General features: G+C 54.6%; 1 protein-coding gene across 3 annotated transcripts; it reads left to right on the top strand.

The window, feature by feature from the left end:
• The first annotated feature begins 197 nt into the window (after nucleotides 1–197).
• SETD1A (SET domain containing 1A, histone lysine methyltransferase) lies at nucleotides 198–21876 on the top strand. 3 transcript variants are annotated; one of them, XM_057748043.1, is made up of 19 exons: nucleotides 198–874; nucleotides 1620–1784; nucleotides 2003–2098; nucleotides 3855–4125; nucleotides 5125–5246; nucleotides 5476–5705; nucleotides 5990–6833; nucleotides 6997–7782; nucleotides 8305–8481; nucleotides 8616–8703; nucleotides 9436–9593; nucleotides 9727–9814; nucleotides 11615–11944; nucleotides 17779–18819; nucleotides 19236–19408; nucleotides 19501–19611; nucleotides 19789–19908; nucleotides 21474–21611; nucleotides 21695–21876. In XM_057748043.1, exons 2-19 carry the CDS (start codon nucleotides 1635–1637, stop codon nucleotides 21866–21868), a joined length of 5097 nt encoding a protein of 1698 aa, XP_057604026.1. In that variant the 5' UTR covers nucleotides 198–874; nucleotides 1620–1634; the 3' UTR covers nucleotides 21869–21876. The 3 variants fall into 3 exon arrangements, with proteins under 3 accessions (XP_057604026.1, XP_057604024.1, XP_057604025.1); XM_057748041.1 differs by lacking the exon at nucleotides 198–874 and adding an exon at nucleotides 885–1040; XM_057748042.1 differs by lacking the exon at nucleotides 198–874 and adding an exon at nucleotides 1082–1203.

Below are 21876 nucleotides of genomic sequence, written 5' to 3'. Positions count from 1 at the left end.
CACTCCTTGCATTACGTGCGGTGCCAGACAAACAGCCTGAGTCACCGTTGTTGATAGGGTTTTTCCACCTCCCAGGCGCCCCTCCCAGCCCGCCCGGGTTTCGGAGGGTCCTACAGGAAGCACCCCCTCGGCGCCCGGCTCCACGCGCTGACCACGCCCTCTGCGTGCGGCGCCCTGACCCCGCCCACCAAAGAAATCGCAGATTCGTTAGGCCGGCTCCTCCTCAGAATTATTCGGGACGCTCTATACTCGGCTGAAAATCCTCATCGGACTCCGTAGCCATTTCCCCCAGGTCGGAACTGAGCAGTACTCTGAGTTGTGCTAGTAAGAAAGATCCAAGAAAAGTGGTCGACTCTGCCAACAGGGCTTGGCTAACCAGGCATTATTTTCTTGGCTCCACCAAGGCGGGTGAAGGGAGGCAACAGCTGAGGCCAGGACCTGTGGCGAATCTGCAGCCTCTCAGACCTTTGGCCGCCTGAGGAAGGGGCAGGAAAGGGGAGCAAAGGAGTGCGCATCCTGTCTACTGATTCGCCCCGCCCGCCTGACGAATCTGCGCCTGTTCAACGCGCCACTCAAATCTCCCCAGCTCTGGCTGGCCTCCTCCCCTCCGCCCCGCCTCCTTTTCCTCAGGGATTAGTCGCTGCTTTCGTCGCCGCCGATTCGTCAAGGACCCCAGGCCGGAGCAGCTGGATAGCCGTGGTGAAGCCCACTCTCCGGGGGATGCGGCCAATCTCCAGGCTCCCTGAGCCGCAACTTTTGAGCTTTATAGGGCGCTGGCCGAGGCGAAGCCGCCATCCTCGGCCCCGTGGGTCTCCTGGCGGCGCCCGTGGCGAAAGTGCGAATGTAGAAGCTGTGCCCGCTGAGCCTCGCGCAGGTGGCGGTGGTGTTTGGTGCGCGCGCCGGGGAGGTGGTGGTGGGGGGGCGCCGCCGCCGCCACCGCTGCGGGGCCGGGTCTCGCGCTGTCGCCGCCGCCGCCGCCGCCTCGCGCAGCTGAGGTGCCGCGCGGGGTGGGGGGAGGGGGAGCCGCTCGCCACGAGCGGGTGAGTGGGGGCCGCGCCGCGCGTGCGCGGAGATGGGGGGGGCAGAACGCGCCGGGGCGGGAGGAGAGGGCAGCGGCGCGCGTTCCCCCCACCCCCTGCCCGGATTCGGGGCCGAAGCCGGGGCTCGGGCTCGGTCTCGCGGTGTTTCCAACGCCCCGAAGAGGTGCCACCTCTTGGCCAGAGGATCGGGGCGCGGGGACGGGGACGGGTGTGTGGGAGCGGGAGCCGGGCTTGGCCTGGGCCGCTGGCCGGTGAGGAGGCGGGAGGGGGCGGGGCCTGCTGGGGGCGGGGGAGGGGTCTTGCGCCGAGGCCAAGTGGGGCGCGCGCTGGGGAGAGCGGGAAGGTAAGGGGGCGCGAGATGGGCCTGGGGGCTGAGGGGAGAGTTGGGACGTGGAGAGAGAATGGAGTGTTGTGGTGAAAGAAGACACTTGAGAGAAAATCTAGGGGAGCTTCAGGTCACGGTGTGGTGGGGATACTGGGGTGATGAGAGTACCTGGAGTCGGGGCTAGTCAGTGAGGGGTCAGCAAGGGAGCTAGGCCTAAGTCCTGAACCCCCTTGCGTGTTCCTCTTTCCTAACAGTGTAAATGAGCAAAGATGGATCAAGAAGGTGGGGGAGATGGGCAGAAGGCCCCGAGCTTCCAGTGGCGGAACTACAAGCTCATCGTGGATCCTGCCTTGGATCCTGCCCTGCGCAGGCCTTCTCAGAAGGTGTACCGATACGATGGCATCCACTTCAGTGTCAACGTGAGTGCCCCAGGCCTTTCCTTGCCATGTAGGGAACGCCAGCCCAGCTCTACTGTTATCTCTGTTCAGGACCTACAGCTCCCGTACCCATAGCTTGCCTTCTTTAAAGTAGGCAACCAGAACCCAGCTCTTTTGCGTATGGGTCTCCAAATGGGCTCTAGAGCTCAACACCGTGGTTTCACCTTGAGCTGTCTTTCTGTTTCTGCTTCTCTTCCTAGGACTCAAAGTATATACCAGTGGAAGACCTCCAAGACCCCCGTTGCCACGTCAGGTCCAAAAACAGAGATTTTTCCCTCCCAGTCCCTAAGTTTAAGGTATGTGTCTGCTAGTCCCATGGTGTGGGGGCCCTTGGAGGGTGTGGAGGATCCATCCTGGTAGTCTAGTCTTAGTGTACTTAATAAAAGGGGGTTTTCCAATGAAAGGATCGCCACCAGATCTAATAATCTCTGGGGCTGTGAGGCTGACATGCTGGACAGGAGGTGTGTTTATTTTCTAGAAAGGTATAGGTGAGGTGTCTCAAGCAGGGGTGTTGACTTTTTGAAGGATAAAGTCAGGTGTAGCCGCTACACCTATCATTGTGTGCTTTAAAACGGTACATAGCAAAACAGTGCTGTGTGTGTTTCTCCAGTTTCTCAGTCAAGGGGAGTAACAATACCAGGGACTCCATCCCTGGAGTCCTCTGTTCTTCATCCCTTCTCCGTCTCGTTTCCTCAGAGGATTCCCATGTCCCTGTCCAGCCAGGAGACTCAATGAGGCCTTGGAGGACTGGGCCTAGGAAATTAGAGGTTCTTAGTCTCCTTTGCTAATTGTTTATTGTTTTTCCTTTTTAAATAAGTCACTTGTGGGGTTCGCTCATCCCTCTTTTTTCACTTTGTATGCTTTTCCTGGACAATCTCCTTCCCACCTACAACTTTGACTATTACTGAAATGTTGGTGACTTCCAAATCTCTGTTCCCAGCCAAGATCAGTCTCTTGAACTCCAGACTTACATGCCTGGTGGAGGGACAGCTCCATCTGGAGGCCTCACAGAAACCTCAAGCTCAAGAGATACAAAACAATTACCTTCACCCCCTTAATCCTGCTTTGTTTTCCTGGTGAATGGCAACACCATCTAGCTGCACAAGCTAGAAACCCGGGAGTCATCCTATGATTCTTCTGTCCTTAATCTGTTACCAAGTCGTGCTGACTCTTTTTTTCTAAACACGTGTTGTTTTTTTTTAACCTTAGTTTTTCTATTTCTGTTGCCATGCCTTTAACATAGACTCTCATATTCATTTCCCCTGGTTTCCTTGCCTCCGTTCTCTTCTCCATTTTATTGCTGTCATTTGTCTCTTTGGTTTTACTGTCCTCTTACTTTACTTTTGTTGCCAGGTCCACGTTTTCTGTGCATTGGTATGTATGGTTATTTATCTGGCCAGGCCTCATCTCCTGCCTGGATACTGCACACCTGTGTTCCGTCCTACAGGGCACTTTGCAGTTTCTAGGCAATGCCACGTTATTTTATAGTTCTGTGCCCTACAGGTCTTGTCATTTTGGTGAATTCCTGCTTATTCGAAAAGCCCAGTATGACTGACACCATCTTTATGAATTCTTTCCTGCCTCCACTCTGAACAAAGTTTTCCTTCTCTGGGCTCCCAAATACCCTGTTTATACCTTTGCTGACACTTATGTCATATAGTGATTGTATGTGTCTGTCTTGTTTATTTTCCTGAATAGGAATCCCTTTTTTTTCCTTCTTTGTATTCCTAGCGCCCAGTCCTTGGTAATCACTTAGTAAAAGCTGAGCTGGTGAATTATTTCCATATAACTAGTTTCTTCTGTGTGTGTTTAGTTCTCAGTTTGTATGTTTCTTTTCCTGGTTCTTGCCATCATTCTGTGGTGAGAAGAATTCAGGGAAGGGAGGGGTCAGACTGATATATCCCTTGTTGGGACCCCCTTCCCCATTCCCTTGCCTCTGAGTTTCCCAGTTCTCTCTCTCTTGGCCTCATGGATCTCACTAAAGTTTCCCAAAGGGGAAAGGAGCAGTGGTCAGTATTGAAACCCCAGACTTAACTTGTGTCCTCTCCACAGCTGGATGAGTTCTATATCGGACAAATCCCACTGAAAGAAGTGACTTTCGCGAGGCTGAATGACAACGTGCGGGAGACCTTCCTGAAGGACATGTGCCGAAAGTATGGCGAGGTGGAAGAGGTAGAGATCCTTCTTCACCCCCGTACTCGCAAGCACCTGGGCCTGGCCCGCGTGCTCTTCACCAGCACTCGGGGAGCCAAGGAAACAGTCAAAAACCTCCACCTTACCTCCGTCATGGGCAACATCATCCATGCCCAGCTCGACATCAAAGGTGAGGGCTCCCTCGCCTCCTGCCCAAGGTTGGGCTCTGGCAGAGATGGTACACACAGATGCCTGTTGGGGCCAGACAAGTAATCAGGTTCATGATTTCTCATCTGCAACTCTTGGGCCAGATGTGTTTCTGACATCAGAATTTTACAGAGTGATCATGGTACAGATACAGTTCTTTGTGTGTTGTCTTTGACAGGATTGGGGCAGCACCCTTTGGTCTAGTGTGTGACTGTATTTGTAAGGAAACCTATGAAGAGTCACACTAGGTAGGATGAATAAAAACTATAGTAAGTAGCCTCAGGTCTGGTTTTGAATTCTTCTGGTTTTGAAATTTGGGATCGAGAATTAGGGACCTGTACAGGTGAATGAAGTAGTCTGGGCTTCTGTGGTGAGGAGCAGCAGGGAGGGGTGGGGACTGTGGCGTGCTGTTCAGTAGCATCTGGAGAAGGCAGTTGTTAGTTGGCATTAGCCAGTTTGTAAGTGGGAATGTGGACTAACAAAATTTTTTTAAAGCCAGAAATCTAGGGTCTTGTGTGAAAGCTCATGGGTTTTAAATGTTGCATTCCTCCCTCGGCCTTCCCAATGTTTTAAGTGATTGTGTAGGGCAAATGAAACACAATGGTGGGCTGGGTTTAGCCTTCAGGCTGCCATTTTGCAACTTCATAGGATGAAGAGGATGGTGGCATCTAGCATCAGATGACTGAGTTTTATCACTTTGTGCAGGTCAATAAAATAGGGGTAACTGTTGCTCCTCTCTCCTGGTGATCATCCAACACAGTAACCCATGTTACAGGTATTTTTGTAAACTGTGATGTGTCACCCGATACATTATTTGTAGCAGTTATTAGGTAGAGATAAGGTAGAAGAACTGAAAGCCTCAAACCCAAGACTCCAAGAAATCTTAGGAAACTTGAGGCCTGAAAAAGAAGTGGGGATACAAAATCAGAAAGGAGTTGTTTCCTGCATCTGACTCTGTTGGTTCGCGTTTTCCTCCCTCCAGGACAGCAACGAATGAAGTACTATGAATTGATAGTCAATGGCTCCTACACCCCTCAGACGGTGCCCACTGGAGGCAAGGCTCTGAGTGAGAAGTTCCAAGGCTCTGGTGCAGCCACTGAGACGGTGAGAAGCTTGTGGTTGCCGTATCCCTAGCCTCTTGGGCCGGGTGCTTAGATGCCAACAGCCTTTGGGAGGTTCTGGACTTCACTGTCAAGTATAGGAAGAGCCGAGGAAAAGATGCCTGGTTGCTTTCAGAAACCATGGAACTGAGATTCTTGGTTTGTTGAAGGGCACGTTGTCAAATGGTGCTTGATCTCTTTTCCTTTCTCTCTGCTCCACTCTCTCCCTTCAGACTGAATCCCGCCGCCGTTCCTCCTCTGACACAGCTGCCTTCCCAGCAGGCACAGCTGTGGTGGGCACTCCCGGCAATGGCACCCCCTGCTCCCAGGACACAAGCTTCGCCAGCAGCCGGCAAGACACCCCATCTTCCTTTGGCCAGTTCACCCCTCAGTCCTCCCAAGGAACCCCCTACACGTCTCGGGGCAGCACCCCTTACTCTCAGGACTCTGCCTACTCCAGCAGGTGCAGCAGAAACACCCTCTGGGACCCCCAGATTCTGGGAGCTGCCACTGGGAAGAAGAAACCCAAAGTCCCTCAGAGGGAGTTGGGAATAATTTGTCTTAGTTTTTCTCTGGATTCAGCCAACAAATCCCTGTCCTCAGGGAATTTAGTGTGTAGCTAGGAACCCAGCAGCATTTAGATCTTCCTTTGGGGATGGTGTAGAGGGGCTTTGGGTACTGACAGCCGGGGCAGTGGGTTTGGTCATACAGAGCTGAACCCAGCTAACCCCTGCACATTTTCTCCAGCACCACTTCAACCTCCTTCAAGCCCCGGCGGTCAGAGAACAGCTACCAGGATTCCTTCTCCCGCCGCCATTTCTCTGCATCTTCAGCCCCCACGACCACCTCTGCAGCCATCTCTGCCACCACTGCGGCCACCGCCGCACCCTCCCCTTCTTCCTCCTCGTTGTCCTCGTCCTCGTCCTCCTCTTCTTCATCCTCTCATTTTCGTGGTTCTGACTCAAACTACCCAGCATATTACGAAAGCTGGAATCGCTACCAACGCCATGCTTCCTACCCACCCCGCCGCGCGACTCGGGAGGAGCCCCCTGGGGCACCTTTTGCTGAAAATACAGCCGAGCGCTTCCCACCTTCCTACACCTCCTACTTGCCCCCTGAGCCCAACCGGCCTGCTGACCAGGACTACCGGCCTCCTGCCTCGGAAGCTCCACCCCCAGAGCCTCCAGAACCTGGTGGAGGCGGGGGTGGTGGGGGCTCCAGCCCTGAGAGGGAAGAAGCTCGGACGTCCCCCCGCCCAGCCTCACCGGCCCGTTCCGGCTCCCCAGCCCCAGAGACCACCAATGAGAGTGTGCCCTTCGCGCAGCACAGCAGCTTGGATTCCCGCATCGAGATGTTGTTGAAGGAGCAGCGTTCCAAGTTTTCTTTCCTGGCCTCTGACACCGAGGAAGAGGAAGAGAACAGCACCACAGGCCCTGGGGCGAGGGACACAGGGAGTGAGGTCCCTTCTGGGTCAGGTCACGGGCCCTGCACGCCGCCTCCAGCCCCAGCAAATTTTGAGGATGTGGCACCTGCAGGGAGTGGGGAGCCAGGAGCTACCCGGGAGTCACCCAAGGCCAACGGGCAGAACCAGGTGAGGCTGCGGTCGGCCGACAGGGGGATCCCCGCCTGGGATCCGGGAGGCAGGATCGGGCCCAGGGGGAGAAGGAAGGGAACTAGGCCAGAGAACAGAGGTTTGAGGAAAAGCCCAAGGAACAGGCAGTAGCTTCCTGTGACCGTCCTCTGTACCCCTACAGGCTTCTCCATGCTCTTCTGGAGAGGACATGGAAATCTCCGATGATGACAGGGGTGGCTCGCCCCCTCCGGCCCCAACACCCCCCCAGCAACCTCCCCCGCCTCCCCCCCCGCCTCCCCCTCCCCCTCCATACCTGGCTTCCCTTCCCCTTGGTTATCCTCCCCACCAGCCTGCCTACCTCCTCCCACCCCGACCTGATGGGCCACCGCCCCCTGAATACCCCCCACCTCCTCCGCCACCCCCCCACATCTATGACTTTGTGAACTCCTTAGAGCTCATGGATCGACTTGGGGCTCAGTGGGGAGGGATGCCCATGTCCTTCCAGATGCAGACCCAGATGTTAACTCGGCTCCACCAGCTGCGGCAGGGCAAAGGATTGACTGCTGCCTCTGCTGGTCCCCCTGGTGGGGCCTTTGGGGAGGCCTTCCTCCCGTTCCCGCCCCCGCAAGAGGCAGCCTATGGCCTCCCCTATGCTCTGTACACACAAGGGCAAGAAGGCCGAGGGGCGTACTCCCGGGAGGCCTACCACCTGCCTTTGCCCGTGGCAGCCGAGCCCCTGCCCTCCTCCTCAGTCTCAGGAGAAGAGGCCCGGCTGCCTCCCAGGGAGGAAGCGGAGCTGGCAGAGGGCAAGGCCCTGCCGTCAGCAGGCACCGTGGGCCGTGTGCTGGCCACGCTCGTCCAGGAGATGAAGAGCATCATGCAGCGGGACCTCAACCGCAAGATGGTGGAGAATGTGGCCTTCGGAGCCTTTGACCAGTGGTGGGAGAGCAAGGAAGAGAAGGCCAAGGTGAGGGCCAGTGCCTGGGACTGGGGAGACCTGGAGCTCCACTGGAGGAACTTGACCTCTGACTTCTTCAGGCTACACAGCTCAGAACAGAGAAGAGAGGTGATCAGGGCAAGTGGAGAGAGAGACTCTGGGCACTCAGTGGTACACACAGTTGGGCCCAGGGGAGTTGGGGGGCTCACAGAACAATAGAAGAAGCAGGAGTCTGAGAGTCAGAAGATCTTTGTTCTGGTTCTACTCCTTCCTCGTGGTGGACAGAGCCCTTAAATGTCTCTGGGCTTCAACTTGCATTTTCTCCGTTTGTATCGTGGGAATGATAGTAGTAGTGCCATAAGATTGATGGACCAAATGAGTGAACTTTTGAGAAGATGCCTGTACAGGGTCTGGTGCGAGGGAGGCGTGGTATACGTGTGTGTCAGGTGGGGAAGCGAGGAGATGCATTTCTGTATTCTTGGGGCCCAGGAGTAGTTCTCAGGCAGGAGGGAGTGCCTGGGTTCTGGGGCTCAGTCCCCATACTGCCTACAGCCGTTCCAGAATGCAGCTAAACAGCAAGCCAAGGAGGAGGATAAAGAGAAGACAAAGCTCAAAGAGCCGGGCCTGCTGTCCCTCGTAGACTGGGCCAAGAGTGGAGGTACCACCGGCATCGAAGCCTTCGCCTTTGGGTCGGGGCTGCGAGGAGCCCTGCGGCTGCCTTCTTTCAAGGTACCCAGAATCGTGATCTTACCTAGTTGGGTGGGGAGAGCGGTGAAGGGCGTGGTTCCTTTCCTTGGAGTAAGGGTGGTTGGGAACCGTGAGTGTTTGGGTTTTAAAGGGCTCCGCCTCATTGCATCTCACAGGTAAAGCGAAAAGAGCCTTCGGAAATTTCAGAGGCCAGTGAGGAAAAGAGGCCCCGGCCTTCTACTCCAGCTGAGGAAGATGAAGATGGTGAGTGGGAGGTCGGGTGAAGGAGAAAGGGGAAGAAAAAAAGCTGCTTAGATTCTGATAGGAAAGCAAGAGCCAGGGATGAAGGGGTGAAGGTGTCTTGAGGGGCAAGGAGCCAAGTGAAGACCTGGAACAGGGTTACAATAAAGCAGTTCTTTGAGATGTAAGATGCTTTAGGTAGGGTTATCCCTGGATTTTAGCTGTGGTTCTTGTTTCTGGATGCAAGTATGCCGATGCAAGTTTTCTGTATTTCACTTTTTCCCCAGAAGAGAGAAATAATCATGAGGTTAAACAGGTTTTCTACCCAAGGTTACCATCTAATGCATAAGCGTTCTTACACCCTTCCAACCAGTTTGTCTAAGTCCGAGCTATAGGTTGACAGCTTCTGTGACTGGGAAACTTCCTTATTGAGTCTGATCTGTTTCCCTGGAGACCTGTTGGTCTTAGTACTATTTTCTTGTGCCAGACATAATAAACTTATCTCCCTCTTCCACCCAACCCAGAAAAAGATGAATGATAAAATAGGGTGCAGTGTGTTGAAAATTGTATAAAATGTGAAGTAACTGCAGTTTTTGTATTTTTCCTTGGAGCTTCAGCTTCTTGTCTATGAAACGAGGTCTGTGTTGTGGGGCTGTGAGAGAGATCACACAGGTCGTGTGTGCAGAGCTCCTTGCTCAGGATAGGGCTGTTATTACTGATGGTGAATTGCACTACCTACTGCTCATCTGGGCCTAGACGCTGAGCGAGAGAAGGAGGTTGGAGAGCCAGGACGTCCGGGGACCAAGCCCCCAAAACGAGATGAAGAGCGAAGCAAGAGCCAGGGCAAGCACCGCAAGTCCTTTGCTCTGGACAGCGAGGGGGAGGAGGCATCCCAGGAGTCCTCCTCAGAGAAGGTGAGGAGCTGAGGCGCCTCCGTCCTGAGTTCCTGCCGCCATAGCCAGCTTCTCTGGGCTGGAGCCCCGGTAGCAGTGCCTCCTAGAGGACCGGTTGTCCTTCTATTAATTCCCATTTGTCCCTTTCCTAAAGGATGAGGAGGACGAAGAGGAAGATGAGGAAGATGAAGAGCGTGAGGAAGCCATGAATGCTGCAAAGAAGGAGACAGAGGCATCAGACGGTAAGCATGCACAGAGTACAGTTGAATTCTCGGGAAGGAGGGATTCAGCCACCTGTCCAGCTCTTTCCGAGCCCACACAACCTGCCTGCTGGATTGGCTGGCCACCTTTGCCTTCCCCCAAAACAACTGTCTTTTAGCCCCATCCTTTGGAACCCTTGGGCCACTGTAAACAGTACTTGGAACGCTCCTTCCTGCTTACCTCTGAAACACGCTCTCCCCTGAAAACAACCCCGCACAGTCCATTTATTTTCTCAAGATAAGGGGGCTGCACTCTCCAGCTGCCTGCTCATGCTGCCACACTGTGCCTTTTCCCCTTTGGGCACTGCTCTTTCTCTAAGGCCCAGCCACCGAGCTGTGCCACCTTCTTCCCCTCCCTGCAGCTGCTGTCCCCGGACACAGCTCTGTTCTTCAGTTGAACACCTGTCTGTTCCTGCACATTTATTGAGGCTTGAGTACATGGTTCAGTCTCTGTTTTATTCTTTTGCTCAGAAATAGATATTGAGCCCTTCCTCTGTGCCAGGCACTGTTCTGGGTATTAGGGGCACATCAGTGACCAGGGCAGATGCGGTTTCTGCTTTTTGGAGCTTACGATCCGTCGGGGGAGGCAGGACTTGACAGACAAGTGGACAAATAGCAGCACTTCACTTGCTTTGAAGATCATGAGCTAGGTTAACAGGGTAGGGAGTGACAGGGTCAGGGAGCAGGGGGAAAGTGGACTGTTGTACCTCTTATGGTGAAAGGGTGCCTCCGAGAGGTGCCATTTCAGCAGAGGCCAGAATCGTGAGAAGGGTGATCTGAGAGCCGCTCCCTCGGAAAAGCAGAGGGCAAGGTCATCTGCTAAGAGCGAGGGGTGCAGACCGCTACACGTCCACTTGGTCACCAGTTCCTGTCCAATTTACCACCTCAGTGTTTCTTGAATTTGTTGCCTCCCTTGTCCTGCTCTGCCTTTCTCACTCAGAGTCTGCAGCAGTTTTGGCTGATTTCCCTATTTCTCTTCCCATCCTTCCCTCTCCATTGCAACCCATTTTCCAGCCTTCTGATGGAGTTACCTTTCCTAAAATGCACACCTGACCCTGTTACTTCCCTCCACAGAGTCTTTTCGTGGCTCACTGTTTTCCACGAGGTGACTTCTCAGCCTGACACTTCAGGTCATTTGTGATCTAGCTCCTGCTTATCCGTTCAGCTTCATCCTGCCATTTTCCTAACCCTAACCCTCCCTGGTCACACCACCTTCTGTTCTATCTTACTCGATTATGTCCCTCAAAGACTCTGAAATTCTTAATTTCTTAGAGCCCTTCCAATGTATTACTGCTCCCAGAGGTATAGACCATATAACGTTTCCTAAGCCTATTTTACCCTGGAATCCTATTTTTAGAGTTTGTTGTCCAGGCAGTATCTGTAAGGCCCACTTTGGGAAGAGCTTCGGTGGTTAGGGCAGACTGTTTGCTAGTCTGCAAGGGCACCATCTTCTCTTACCTTCGACGTCCCCACTCAGTCCCTGCATCTGCTGGGCGGACTCCTTCTTGTCCTTCTTGACTGCAGCATCTTCACAGGGTTGCCTTCCCTGACTTGATCCACCAGGCAGAATCCAGGGCTTCCCTTTGCCTGCTCCCCTAGCCCTCCATACTGAAGTTTATCATACTGTGGGCAAATTGGGTGCTTCTCCAGCTCCTTGAGGGCGGGAATCCCCAGCACCACAGAGCCTAACGTATCCCTAGTAGTGGTTCAGTGAATGAACCCACGGCTTGACCAAGTGAGGGGTCTTCTCACCTCGCCTGATTCCCCCTTCTGAATTTCCAGGAGAGGACGAGGAAAGCGATTCGTCCTCCAAATGTTCTGTGTATGACTCAGATGGTGAGAACGATAGCACGTCGGACTCTGAGAGCAGCAGCTCATCCAGCTCCTCTTCTTCTTCATCTTCCTCCTCATCATCCTCGTCATCATCTGAGTCCTCCTCTGAGGAAGAAGAGGAAGAAGGGCAGCCAGCAACCACACCGTCAGCATTGTTATCCCCCAGAGATGTCCCCACGCCCTTGCCAGCACCTGCGGAGGAACCCGAGCCAGAAAGGGTTGCAGACTCTCCAGTCACACCTCTCCCCGAACAGGAGAAGTCTCCAGCAAGACCGGCAGGTAGGTGGTGTGGAGCTGCTGTTGTAGTCTTTGTGTATGTGTGTGTCTGTCTTCATGGGAACAATAGGATTGATGTTTATTAATTGTAAACAAGTGTGTGACTTCATTGGAAAACACACAAAGTCGAGAGGGAGTCACTGTCTCTCTTCCCTTGGAGACATTTATGGCCTAACATACTCAAACTGCACCGCTGTAAACAGTTTTCAGAGTTAGACCAGGGTGTTTGGCTACTAAAGTAAATCAGAACGGTCTCTTCCCAAATAAGTTAAGGAGAGAATTCCCAATTTAGTAAATTTCTCCTACTAATTTTTCTTAAGCCTCTACCTTTTTTTTTTTTTTTTTTAATTTATTTTTTTGGCTGCATCAGGTCTTAGTTGTGGCATGTGGGATCTTTTTGTTGTGGAGCGCGGGCTTCTCTAGTTGTGACATGCGGGTTTTCTCTTTCTAGTTGTGGCACACGGACTCCAGGGAGCGTGAGCTCTCTCGTTGAGGCATGTGGGCTCTCTTGTTGGGGCACGTGAGCTCAGTAGTTGTGGCATGCAGGCTTAGTTGCCCCACGGCATGTGGGATCTTAGTTCCCAGACCAGGGATCGAATCCTCATCTCCTGCATTGGAAGGCGGATTCTTTACCACTCCACCACCAGGGAAGTCCTTAAGCCTCTCCTTTAATGTGTAGTATATACCTGATTAAATTGACAAATTGGATAGATAACTATTAACAATGTAAACTCAGAACTTAATTCTGTCTTTGCTTTCCTTTGTGGATTTGTACGTTCATTTGTTTTATATCACACGTGTAATTTAATTTTGCTGAGTGAACTGTTCCTTCAGGCAGTAGATACTTACCTATTGAATCCTTAAGGAGGGTGCAAGGGATATGATGGTATGCATAATAGGCACTGTTTTCACCCTCATGAAGTTGAAAGTCTGTAGGGAGAGAGAGTTTAATCTCTGCTTAACATAATACTTGAGAAAATCTGTGACTATATGCTGTAAGAGCCGTGAAAGAAAAGTGCAGGGTAGTCTGAGAACCTGAGCATATCTGTGAGAAAGTCTTCCAGGCTGAAACACCACTGGGCTGAAATCAAGTCAAAGCAGGCAGGAGGGCGTGATTAGCATGTGCAAAGGCCCTAAGGTGGAGGAAATGGCCCGTTGAAAGACAAAAGAGAAAGCTAACCTTCTGGAGAGTTGAGTGTGGGGGAGCTGGGGTGGCCTAAACTGGAGAGATGAGCAAGGGCTGGATCATGCAAAATGAGTAAGCCACGCTAGAAATTTGGGCTTTTATCTTGAAGGCAGTGGAATGCCATCAGAGGACTGACGTGATTGTATTTGTGTTTCGAAAAGATGCAGCACAGGGAAAACTTGGAGAGGGGCCAGAGTTTATGCAGGGAGATTAAGAGGCTATTGCAGTAAGTAAAGGCAATGGTGGTAACTTGGAGTAGGTTGCTCTTACGATGGAATTAACTCAGATTTCAAGTTATGCTTCAAAGATGCATGTGGCCTTCCAGAGATCTCTCTCAAATATTATTGAGAATCTGTGGTCTAAGATAGGCAGTGAGCACAGGAAGACCCCGTAGCACTGACACGCTCTATTCTGGTCTGGAACTCATGAGAAAAGGAGTCAAGGTTCTGATTAATCTTAAAACATCTCTATTCTTAAGTCCATCGGTGGCAAAAGAATTGATGGGATCGCAGGTCCAGGGGCCTCAATCGCTGTACTCTTTCATTCTCTGTAGGATAGGAAGAAAAAGTGAGATGTGATCAGATTTGCCTTTCAAAAAGATCATTCTGGCAAGAGGGGGAGGGATATGTAAGAGGTGAGGAAAGAGGTGGGCAGCTCATGAGAAGGTTTGAAGGGATGTAGGTAAGAGAAGGGCCTGAACCAAAGCAGGGTGCTTACAGTGAGGTGCAGGGGGTGGAAGTGGGGATGGTGTTTGAGAGAAATTTAGGGCATAGAACCACTTGGTTAAACTACTTACCAGAAAAGGAAACTCAAGGAGAACCTGAACTAGGAAGAAGGGTGATGCATTTCATTGGGGTGAAGTTTCATGTCCCTCTGGGACCTCCAAGTCAACAGGCAGTTGGATCAATCGTTCTGAAGCTCTGGACCTGAACCTATCACAACATTGTTAATCAACTACACTCCAATATAAAATAAAATGTTTAAAAAAAAAGATCCGAAGCTCTAGAAACAGTAGGCAGGAAATGTGGTAGGTATTTTAAAGTATGGTTGTGAATACACTTGTGTACCTTGGAAGGATGTGTGGAATGAGAGAAGGGGGCTAGAGCCCTACTGTCTTACAAGAGATAGGGGGGCAGAGTAGAGCCAGAGGAGTCTGAAAAGAAGTGATCAGAGAGGTAGGAAGGAAACCTGGGAGCTCAGGTTTTCAAAAGGAGGGAGTGGCCTGTATTGGAAGGCCACAAAACGAAAAGCGTCTGTTGGACTTGTCAATTAGGAGGTCACTGGTGACCTTATCAGTTTTAGTGGCTCCAGTTAAGGGGTGTTGAGGAGTGAGGGCAGGTGACAGATAACCAGTCTTTTGGAAGGGTAAGCTACTCTTACAAGAGAAGAGACTTGAAGGGTGATACTTAGTAATATTAGTTAACATTTATTGAGTAGATCCCATGTGCCAGGCTCTAGGCCTAGCACATTGCAAATTTCACTTTATCGTTTACTCCTCACAGCAGCCCTGCTGCTCCCATTTTACAGATGAGGAATTTGAGGCTTAGTGAGATGTTCAGGGTTACCCAGCTGGGATTGAAGAGACGGCAATAAAATGCAGAGTTGGTGGAGGTTTAGCTTTTCAAAGTACATGAGACAGGAGCATGTTCACACACTGAAGGGACGAGGGAACAGGTGGATGGACCAGGAGAGAGAGGAACACTTGCTAGAGCGGCACACCTGGGGAGAGGGGGATGGACTCTAGGTCAGATGCAGGTCTCTCTGTAAATGGGGAGACAGGGAGTTGTGGGGTTTAGGCCCGAAGGCCTCCTTTTCCTCTCTTCAATAGGAAGGTAGGACATTTCTGAGCGTGAGGGAGCATGGGTGGAGTAGGAGCCTGGAGCGTGAAGAGGGTGGGGAGTGAGGATGAAAGCTGAGTAGGATTGCCAGCAACTCAGAAGCCCTGCTGAGTCCGGGGGTTGGGGTGAAGGAGGAAAGAAGCAGGTGGTTGGGTGGATTCCGGGTTAGGGGTCTACAGGGCGGAGGTGGTGGAAGGTTTCTTGAAAGGAGAGGACAGAGCGAGGGCCCCTGTGTTCTGGGCACAACAAAGAACGAAGTTAATTTAGGGAGAGGGTGATGGGCTGGAGGGCGATAGAGGATGGGAAACTGAACAGGTGCAGTGGGGTGAACTGAAAGGACCTAGGGAACTGTGGTCAGAGGCTAGGGGTCAGAGGGTCACCGTCCAGGGTTGGGGGGGGGGTGACAAGGTCAGGTGTGTGACTGGCAGAGGGTAGCTGAGGACGAGTGAATGTGAGAATCTGGCGAACAGTTGGGCTATCAGAGTCCCCTAGGTAGATGGCAGAGGTGGGAGAGGAGGGGAAGGTTAAGGCTGGCCCCTTGGCTCTTAGAGAATAGTTGAGAAATCCAAGCTACCAAGGACATAACTGGATAGAGGCCTGTGTGGCCCCATGGCAGGAGCCTAGGAGAGGGCTTGTCTGGTGGATCCCAAGGACAGGGGGCTGGACACCTTTAGGACTTGCTTTTCTTCTGTCTTCCTGTCTGATTCATTCCTTTCTCCTGCAAATGGTCTTCCTCTGCTTCTCCATTCCAGCAGAGGATGTCTGCCCCCACAGACAGACCCCCTCCTGTCTTAGAACCTTATCCGCAGGGAAGTTTCTGGTTGGACTGGTTTGGGTCACGTAGCTATGGGTTAATGGCCGGGGGCGGGGAGTGGGGTAGGTCATGCAGTAGAAACAGTGGCTTCTGGGAGTTGTATAGGCCGAGCAGGTACCCTGAAAGTTGTCTCCCTAAATGATGAAAGGCCCTGCCAGCTTTCCTTCTGGATGGGGGGAGCAAAAGGGAAATCTGTGGGAAGAAGCTGAGTCTGGCGGGCATTTGTTCTCCTCGAGAGCCAGGCTTCCAGAGGGCGCCGTGGGCTGGATCGGGAGAATGGGTCTGAGGAGAGGGCCACCCCAAAGCGCTGCAGAGAAGAGGACATGAGAGGACTCACAGGAACTGGGGGACCGGGGACTAGTACCTGGGGCCTCGCTAGCTTCAGCGCATGGGTTACTCCTGGCTGAGAGCCTGGGGGTATCCGGAAGGTGTCCAGAGCCTCGGGAGACAGCAGGCTGAGGGCGTGTCAGTTGAGGCAGTGGACACATGTGGGTCAGTGCCTGCTCAGGCCAGGCCTGGTGCTGGCTGTCCTTTAGCTCTGTGGGTGGTAGGGCCAGACGTGCAGCCGCCGAGTCCCAGGCCAGGAGGTCCAGAGCAGCGCAGGGCAGTAGATAAGACCCCAAACTCAACGCAGGCTGCCCCGGGCTGCAGGTCTTGTTCTGTCATTTACTAGCTGTGTGACTTCGGGCAGGTTATCAGCCTCTCTCTGCCTCAACTTATCTGTAAGATGGAGTTAATAATGGTACTCACCTCATAGGATTATTGTGAGAATTAAATGAGTACTTTATGTGAAAGGCTTGGATTGGTACATGGCACAAAATTCTAGCTATTAATCTGCTGCGGCCAATTTGAAAATGGCAGTTGAGAACCACTAGCCTTCTGGTTCTGAGAGGAAGATGTTACCAACGCCTGAGGAAACTGGGGAAGTCTTCACAAAGGTGGTGGCATTGAGCTGGGTCCAAAAGCTGCTTGTGGGCTTTCTGGATGGGCGACAGGAGAGAGGCATTCCGAACAAAGGGAACTGTGTGAGCAAAGGGCCAGGGACCTGAAAGGCCATGCCTGTGTGAGTGGCTAAAACCTAGGAGGAGAGGGCGAGGCCGTGGACTGGCCTCATGGGGATGGATCAGGTCTACAGGACAGGGTTGGGCCCCCAGGAAAGGGCTGCGCATGCCTGGAGCAGTGTTCAGACCCCCACCCTCAGCAGCAGACTTGGGGGTGTCCACAGAGGGAGGATGTGCTCCCTGCCCCTGTTAGCTGGGGAGAGATAGCACCCCCTGCTCCTCAACCCAGCCCTCATCCTTGGGACATCAGCTTCACCCTCAGCTTCTTGAGGGTAGACTTCCTGACCCCTTTTTCACTTGGGCAAGTTCCCAGTGCAACTTTATAAAATAGTTTAATACAAAGATTCAGTTTCTTACATTGTATCTTACGGAACAAAGAATATTGTTGTGGTCAAAATAATGGATACTGTAATTCAGATCCCACCAACTGCATCCTGGTTATAAAATGCAGCTGGTGAGAAGTTGTCTGATCTCCAAGAAGTTGTCTGATCTCTGTGTCTAGTTGTGGGATGTGGCTGCGTCACCACCAGTGTTGGTAAAAAGGCTAGAGTCCAAGTGTTTGTTTCCTTAGAGCTCCCACCCTGCCCTTCAGAGTTTGGGCTGCACGTGCGTTTCACGTGATTGTCTCCGTTGGACTAGAAGTTCTGTGAGGGCCTCAGAAGTGTCTACTCAATGCATTTTCCTCATCCCTGCTCAGTAAGCACTTGTGGAAGGGATGAGTGAGCAGATGCAAAATCCCATCCCATCAAGAGAGCCCCTCGCGCTGAGGACACGCGAGTAGGAGAGGCAGGAGTGTCTGTCGGCTGCTGGGGAGCGGAGGCTGGGGTGTGGACTCCTCAGGGAGGCTGGCCAGGTTCCTGCCGGTAGCCAGTCTCTGCCTGATGGCATTCAGCCAAGAAGCTGACCCTCTCCCTTTCCCTGTGTGCTTCCCTCCCCAGGTTCCACGGAGGAGCCGCCTCCCAGCGTGCCCCAGCCTCCCCCAGAGCCACCGGCTGGGCCTCCAGCCCCCGCCCCCCGCCCCGACGAGCGCCCCTCCTCTCCCATCCCCCTCCTGCCCCCACCCAAGAAACGCCGGAAAACCGTCTCCTTCTCTGCGATGGAGGAGGTGCCAACCCCAGAGCCTCCCCCCCCCACCCCGCCGCAGGTCAAGTCTGCCGGCCCCACCTCCCGCAAAGTCCCCCGGGCTGTGGAGCGGACCATTCGGAACCTGCCCCTGGACCATGCGTCTCTGGTCAAGAGTTGGCCCGAGGAGGTGTCCCGAGGAGGCCGGAGCCGGGCTGGAGGCCGAGGCCGCTCCACCGAGGAAGAAGAGGCTGAGCCAGGGACAGAAGTGGACCTGGCCGTGCTGGCTGACCTGGCTCTGACCCCAGCCCGGCGCGGGCTGCCTGCCCTGCCCACTGGTGACGACTCAGAGGCCACAGAGACGTTGGACGAGGCCGAGCGCCCGGGCCCCCTGCTCAGCCACATCCTCCTGGAGCACAACTACGCCCTGGCTGTCAAGCCGCCACCCTCCACGCCGGCCCCTCGGCCCCCGGAGCCGGTTCCTGCCCCCGCGGCCCTCTTCAGCTCCCCGGCAGACGAGGTCCTGGAGGCCCCTGAGGTGGTGGTGGCTGAGGCAGAGGAACCAAAGCAGCAGCAGCAGCAGCAGCAGCAGCAAGAGGATGGAGAGGAGGAGGAGGAGGAGGAGGCGTCGTCGGAGAGCAGCAGCAGCAGCAGCAGCGACGGCGAGGGGGCCGTCCGGAGGCGCAGCCTTCGCTCTCACACCCGGCGCCGGCGGCCACCCCCGCCGCCCCCACCCCCGCCACCCCCCACCTTCGAGTCCCGGAGCGAGTTTGAGCAGATGACCATCCTGTATGACATTTGGAACTCGGGCCTGGACTCGGAGGACATGGGCTACCTGCGGCTCACGTACGAGCGGCTGCTGCAGCAGACCAGCGGGGCCGACTGGCTTAACGACACCCACTGGGTCCAGCACACCAATATCCTGCGCCCGGAAGCTGGCCTCCTCGGCCAGGGACACAGGCCCCAGGGGTGGGTGGGCTTCCCTGGGGTCGCTCAGCCATGCGCCGTCCCCCTGAGGTCGCTCCTAAGGGCTGCACTTCCCTCCTTCCGTGTCCAGTTCTCTGCCACATTCAGCTTGGGTATTTATTTCTCCCCTGGCTACCAGGCCACCATTTCTCTTTGCTTCGTGCCTCTTTTCTGCCTCCCAGAGTTTTTGTGGCAGAAAAGGTAGGGTCTAAGACTTACTTCTCTCCGTCTTTCTGTCCTCACACTGAGTATGCTCAGGACCTCCAGCTAAGGTCAGTCACCCTTTCCTTGGGCCGGGTGCGGGAGGGGAGGGGAGCCCAGGGATCTGGCTGGTGAAGACCCTGTTCTCTTCCTTAACACCCTGCACTCACCAACCTGAGCACTCCGAAACGCAAGCGGCGGCCCCAGGACGGGCCCCGCGAGCACCAGACAGGCTCGGCCCGCAGTGAAGGCTACTACCCCATCAGCAAGAAGGAGAAGGACAGGTACCTGGACGTGTGCCCAGTCTCGGCCCGGCAGCTGGAAGGAGCGGACACTCAGGTGAGGCTCCGCCCTGGTACCTGCCCACTGGCGGCATCTTCTTGCCATCCGCTCTCCCATCACTTACCTCCTCCCTGGCCTGCACCTCACAGGGGACTAACCGTGTGCTTTCGGAGCGCCGCTCTGAGCAGCGGCGGCTGCTGAGCGCCATCGGCACCTCCGCCATCATGGACAGTGACCTGCTGAAGCTAAACCAGCTCAAGGTTAGGAGCGGGGACTGAGGAGGGAAGGGGAGCCGTGGGAAGGCAGCATGGTGGAGCCCCCTGGGGCGGGCCGGGGGCAAGTGGCCAGAGCACCCTCGTGCCCTCGAGGTCTGAGGAGCGGCAAACAGCTAGGTTGAGGGGGAGGTCCAGCGGCACAGTCTGCCTTCCGCCCTCTAGTTCCGGAAGAAGAAGCTCCGATTTGGCCGGAGCCGGATCCATGAGTGGGGGCTGTTTGCCATGGAACCCATCGCAGCTGACGAGATGGTCATCGAGTATGTGGGTCAGAACATCCGCCAGGTGAGGCCCCCCCGCCCCCCCCAGGGCAGCTGACATGAGAACCACCCGGCCCTCGGGGTAAAGCCCACCCTCCCTCCCGGCTCCAAGGCTTAGCCAGTGAAACCTGCCTTTTTTTTTCCCCTTCCTTCCTTCAGCAACTTAGTAATGGGTACTGGTAAACTAGATGTTAGCGACCCAGCAAGAAACAAGACTACTATTCACTCTCCCTTTAAGGATTTCAGGGTTTAGTGGGCAAGACAGGTACTGAACAAGTAACTGCAATCAAGAATAGTGTTTGGTTGGTGTGAAAGGGGATGTTCAGGGAGGCAGGGGTGGTGGGAGCACAGTTTAAACCAAGAGCTGAAGGGTGCTGAGGAGCTCCCAGGCCCGGGTGAGGGGAAGGGTGCTCCTCGCTGTAGGACGGCAGGTGCAAAGGCCTGGAGGCAGGATGGTCTTAGGAGGGCAAGGAGGTCAGTATGGCCAGTTGGAAAAACTAGGGCCAGTGGCAGCCAGACGCCACAGAGCTTGGGAGCCATGTGAACGAGTTTGGGCCGACGGTGAGAGGAGAAAAGTTGGTGCAAAACGTTAAGTGGAGAGGACTTTGGAGGTTAGTGAGCTCCATCTTACTGCAGTGTGAAGAGAGAACTGGAGGCTGAGGCGGCGGGGGTGCTGTTGCAGAGATCCTGGCTGAAGGAGGGGCTGGCCTGGACTAGGCAGTGGGTCCAAGGTAACAGGAGCCTGTGGGTCCAAGGTAGCTAGCAGGACCACGCAGCAAGTCGGTGCTGGAGAATGAGGGCAAGGGCCGAGGCAAGCTGGTTTCTCAGGGCACTGCCTTCAGCAGCTGGGAGAAGATAGGGCTGCCAGTGAGGTAGGGAGCGAGGAGGAGCGGATGGGTGGTCAAGATGAGCGCCAGTCAGGACACCGAAGTTGTCGTGCCTGGGGGACATCTAGCGGGTGACGCCCAGCAGCTCCACTGAGGTGGATTTTGGCTGGAAATGGTAGATGGGGAGGTGTTCCCCCCACTCAGCTGGCCGTCGAAGCCCTGGAAGAGAGTGAGCTCACCCGAAGGGAGAGTGCAGAAGGTTTGTCGTGCTGTTTTCTGGGAAATGAGTTACTCTGTCTCACACAAGATGTGGACAGCGGCAGCCGTGGGCGCTTGTTTTGGAGAGAGGGTCCTGGGAGAAGGGATGAGTAGGATTCAGTCCATGAAGTGGCCACTGTCATCTCAGGAACTGCCCCAGGGAGCTCCACCGTGGGCTAGGCAGACACTCTGGGAGGAGCCAGTGACTATTTCTCCTGCCCAGTACCCATTGCAGACTTCCTTGGGGTCTTCTGGGTGACTTGGTCACAGTAGCAGCCAAAGGTATTGGGGGGTGACCGTAAGAGGGGAGTCCTGGAAGCAGAGTCAGAAGTCAGCGCCTCAGGGTAGTGGGTGCCAGAGGGAGTGCTGTGGATCCAGGACAGGCCAGGGTGGCGGCTGGGAGACTGTCCAGAGCCCCCATCACAGGGGCGGTGGGGTGAGGCCCGGCCCGGCCCGGCAGGAAGCTGAGGGGCAGCCCCCTGACCATCGCACCCCGTCCTGTTAGATGGTGGCCGACATGCGGGAGAAGCGCTACGTGCAGGAGGGCATTGGCAGCAGCTACCTGTTCCGGGTGGACCACGACACCATCATCGATGCCACCAAGTGTGGCAACCTGGCAAGGTTCATCAACCACTGCTGCACGGTGCGCGGGGAGCCGGGCGCAGGGGAGGGGACGGGGCTGGAGCTGAGGGGGTGGCCGCGACTCACGCTGCCCTCGTCCTGCAGCCCAACTGCTATGCCAAGGTGATCACCATCGAGTCCCAGAAGAAGATCGTGATCTACTCCAAGCAGCCCATCGGCGTGGACGAGGAGATCACCTACGACTACAAGTTCCCGCTGGAGGACAACAAGATCCCGTGTCTGTGCGGCACCGAGAGCTGCCGCGGCTCCCTCAACTGAGGTGGGGC

The sequence above is a fragment of the Hippopotamus amphibius genome, chromosome 9 (assembly GCF_030028045.1).
Source record: "Hippopotamus amphibius kiboko isolate mHipAmp2 chromosome 9, mHipAmp2.hap2, whole genome shotgun sequence".
NCBI classification, from domain to species: Eukaryota; Metazoa; Chordata; class Mammalia; order Artiodactyla; family Hippopotamidae; genus Hippopotamus; species Hippopotamus amphibius.
The sequence above is the reverse complement of the archived record's forward strand: the minus strand, read 5'-3'. Positions and strand labels throughout refer to the sequence as shown.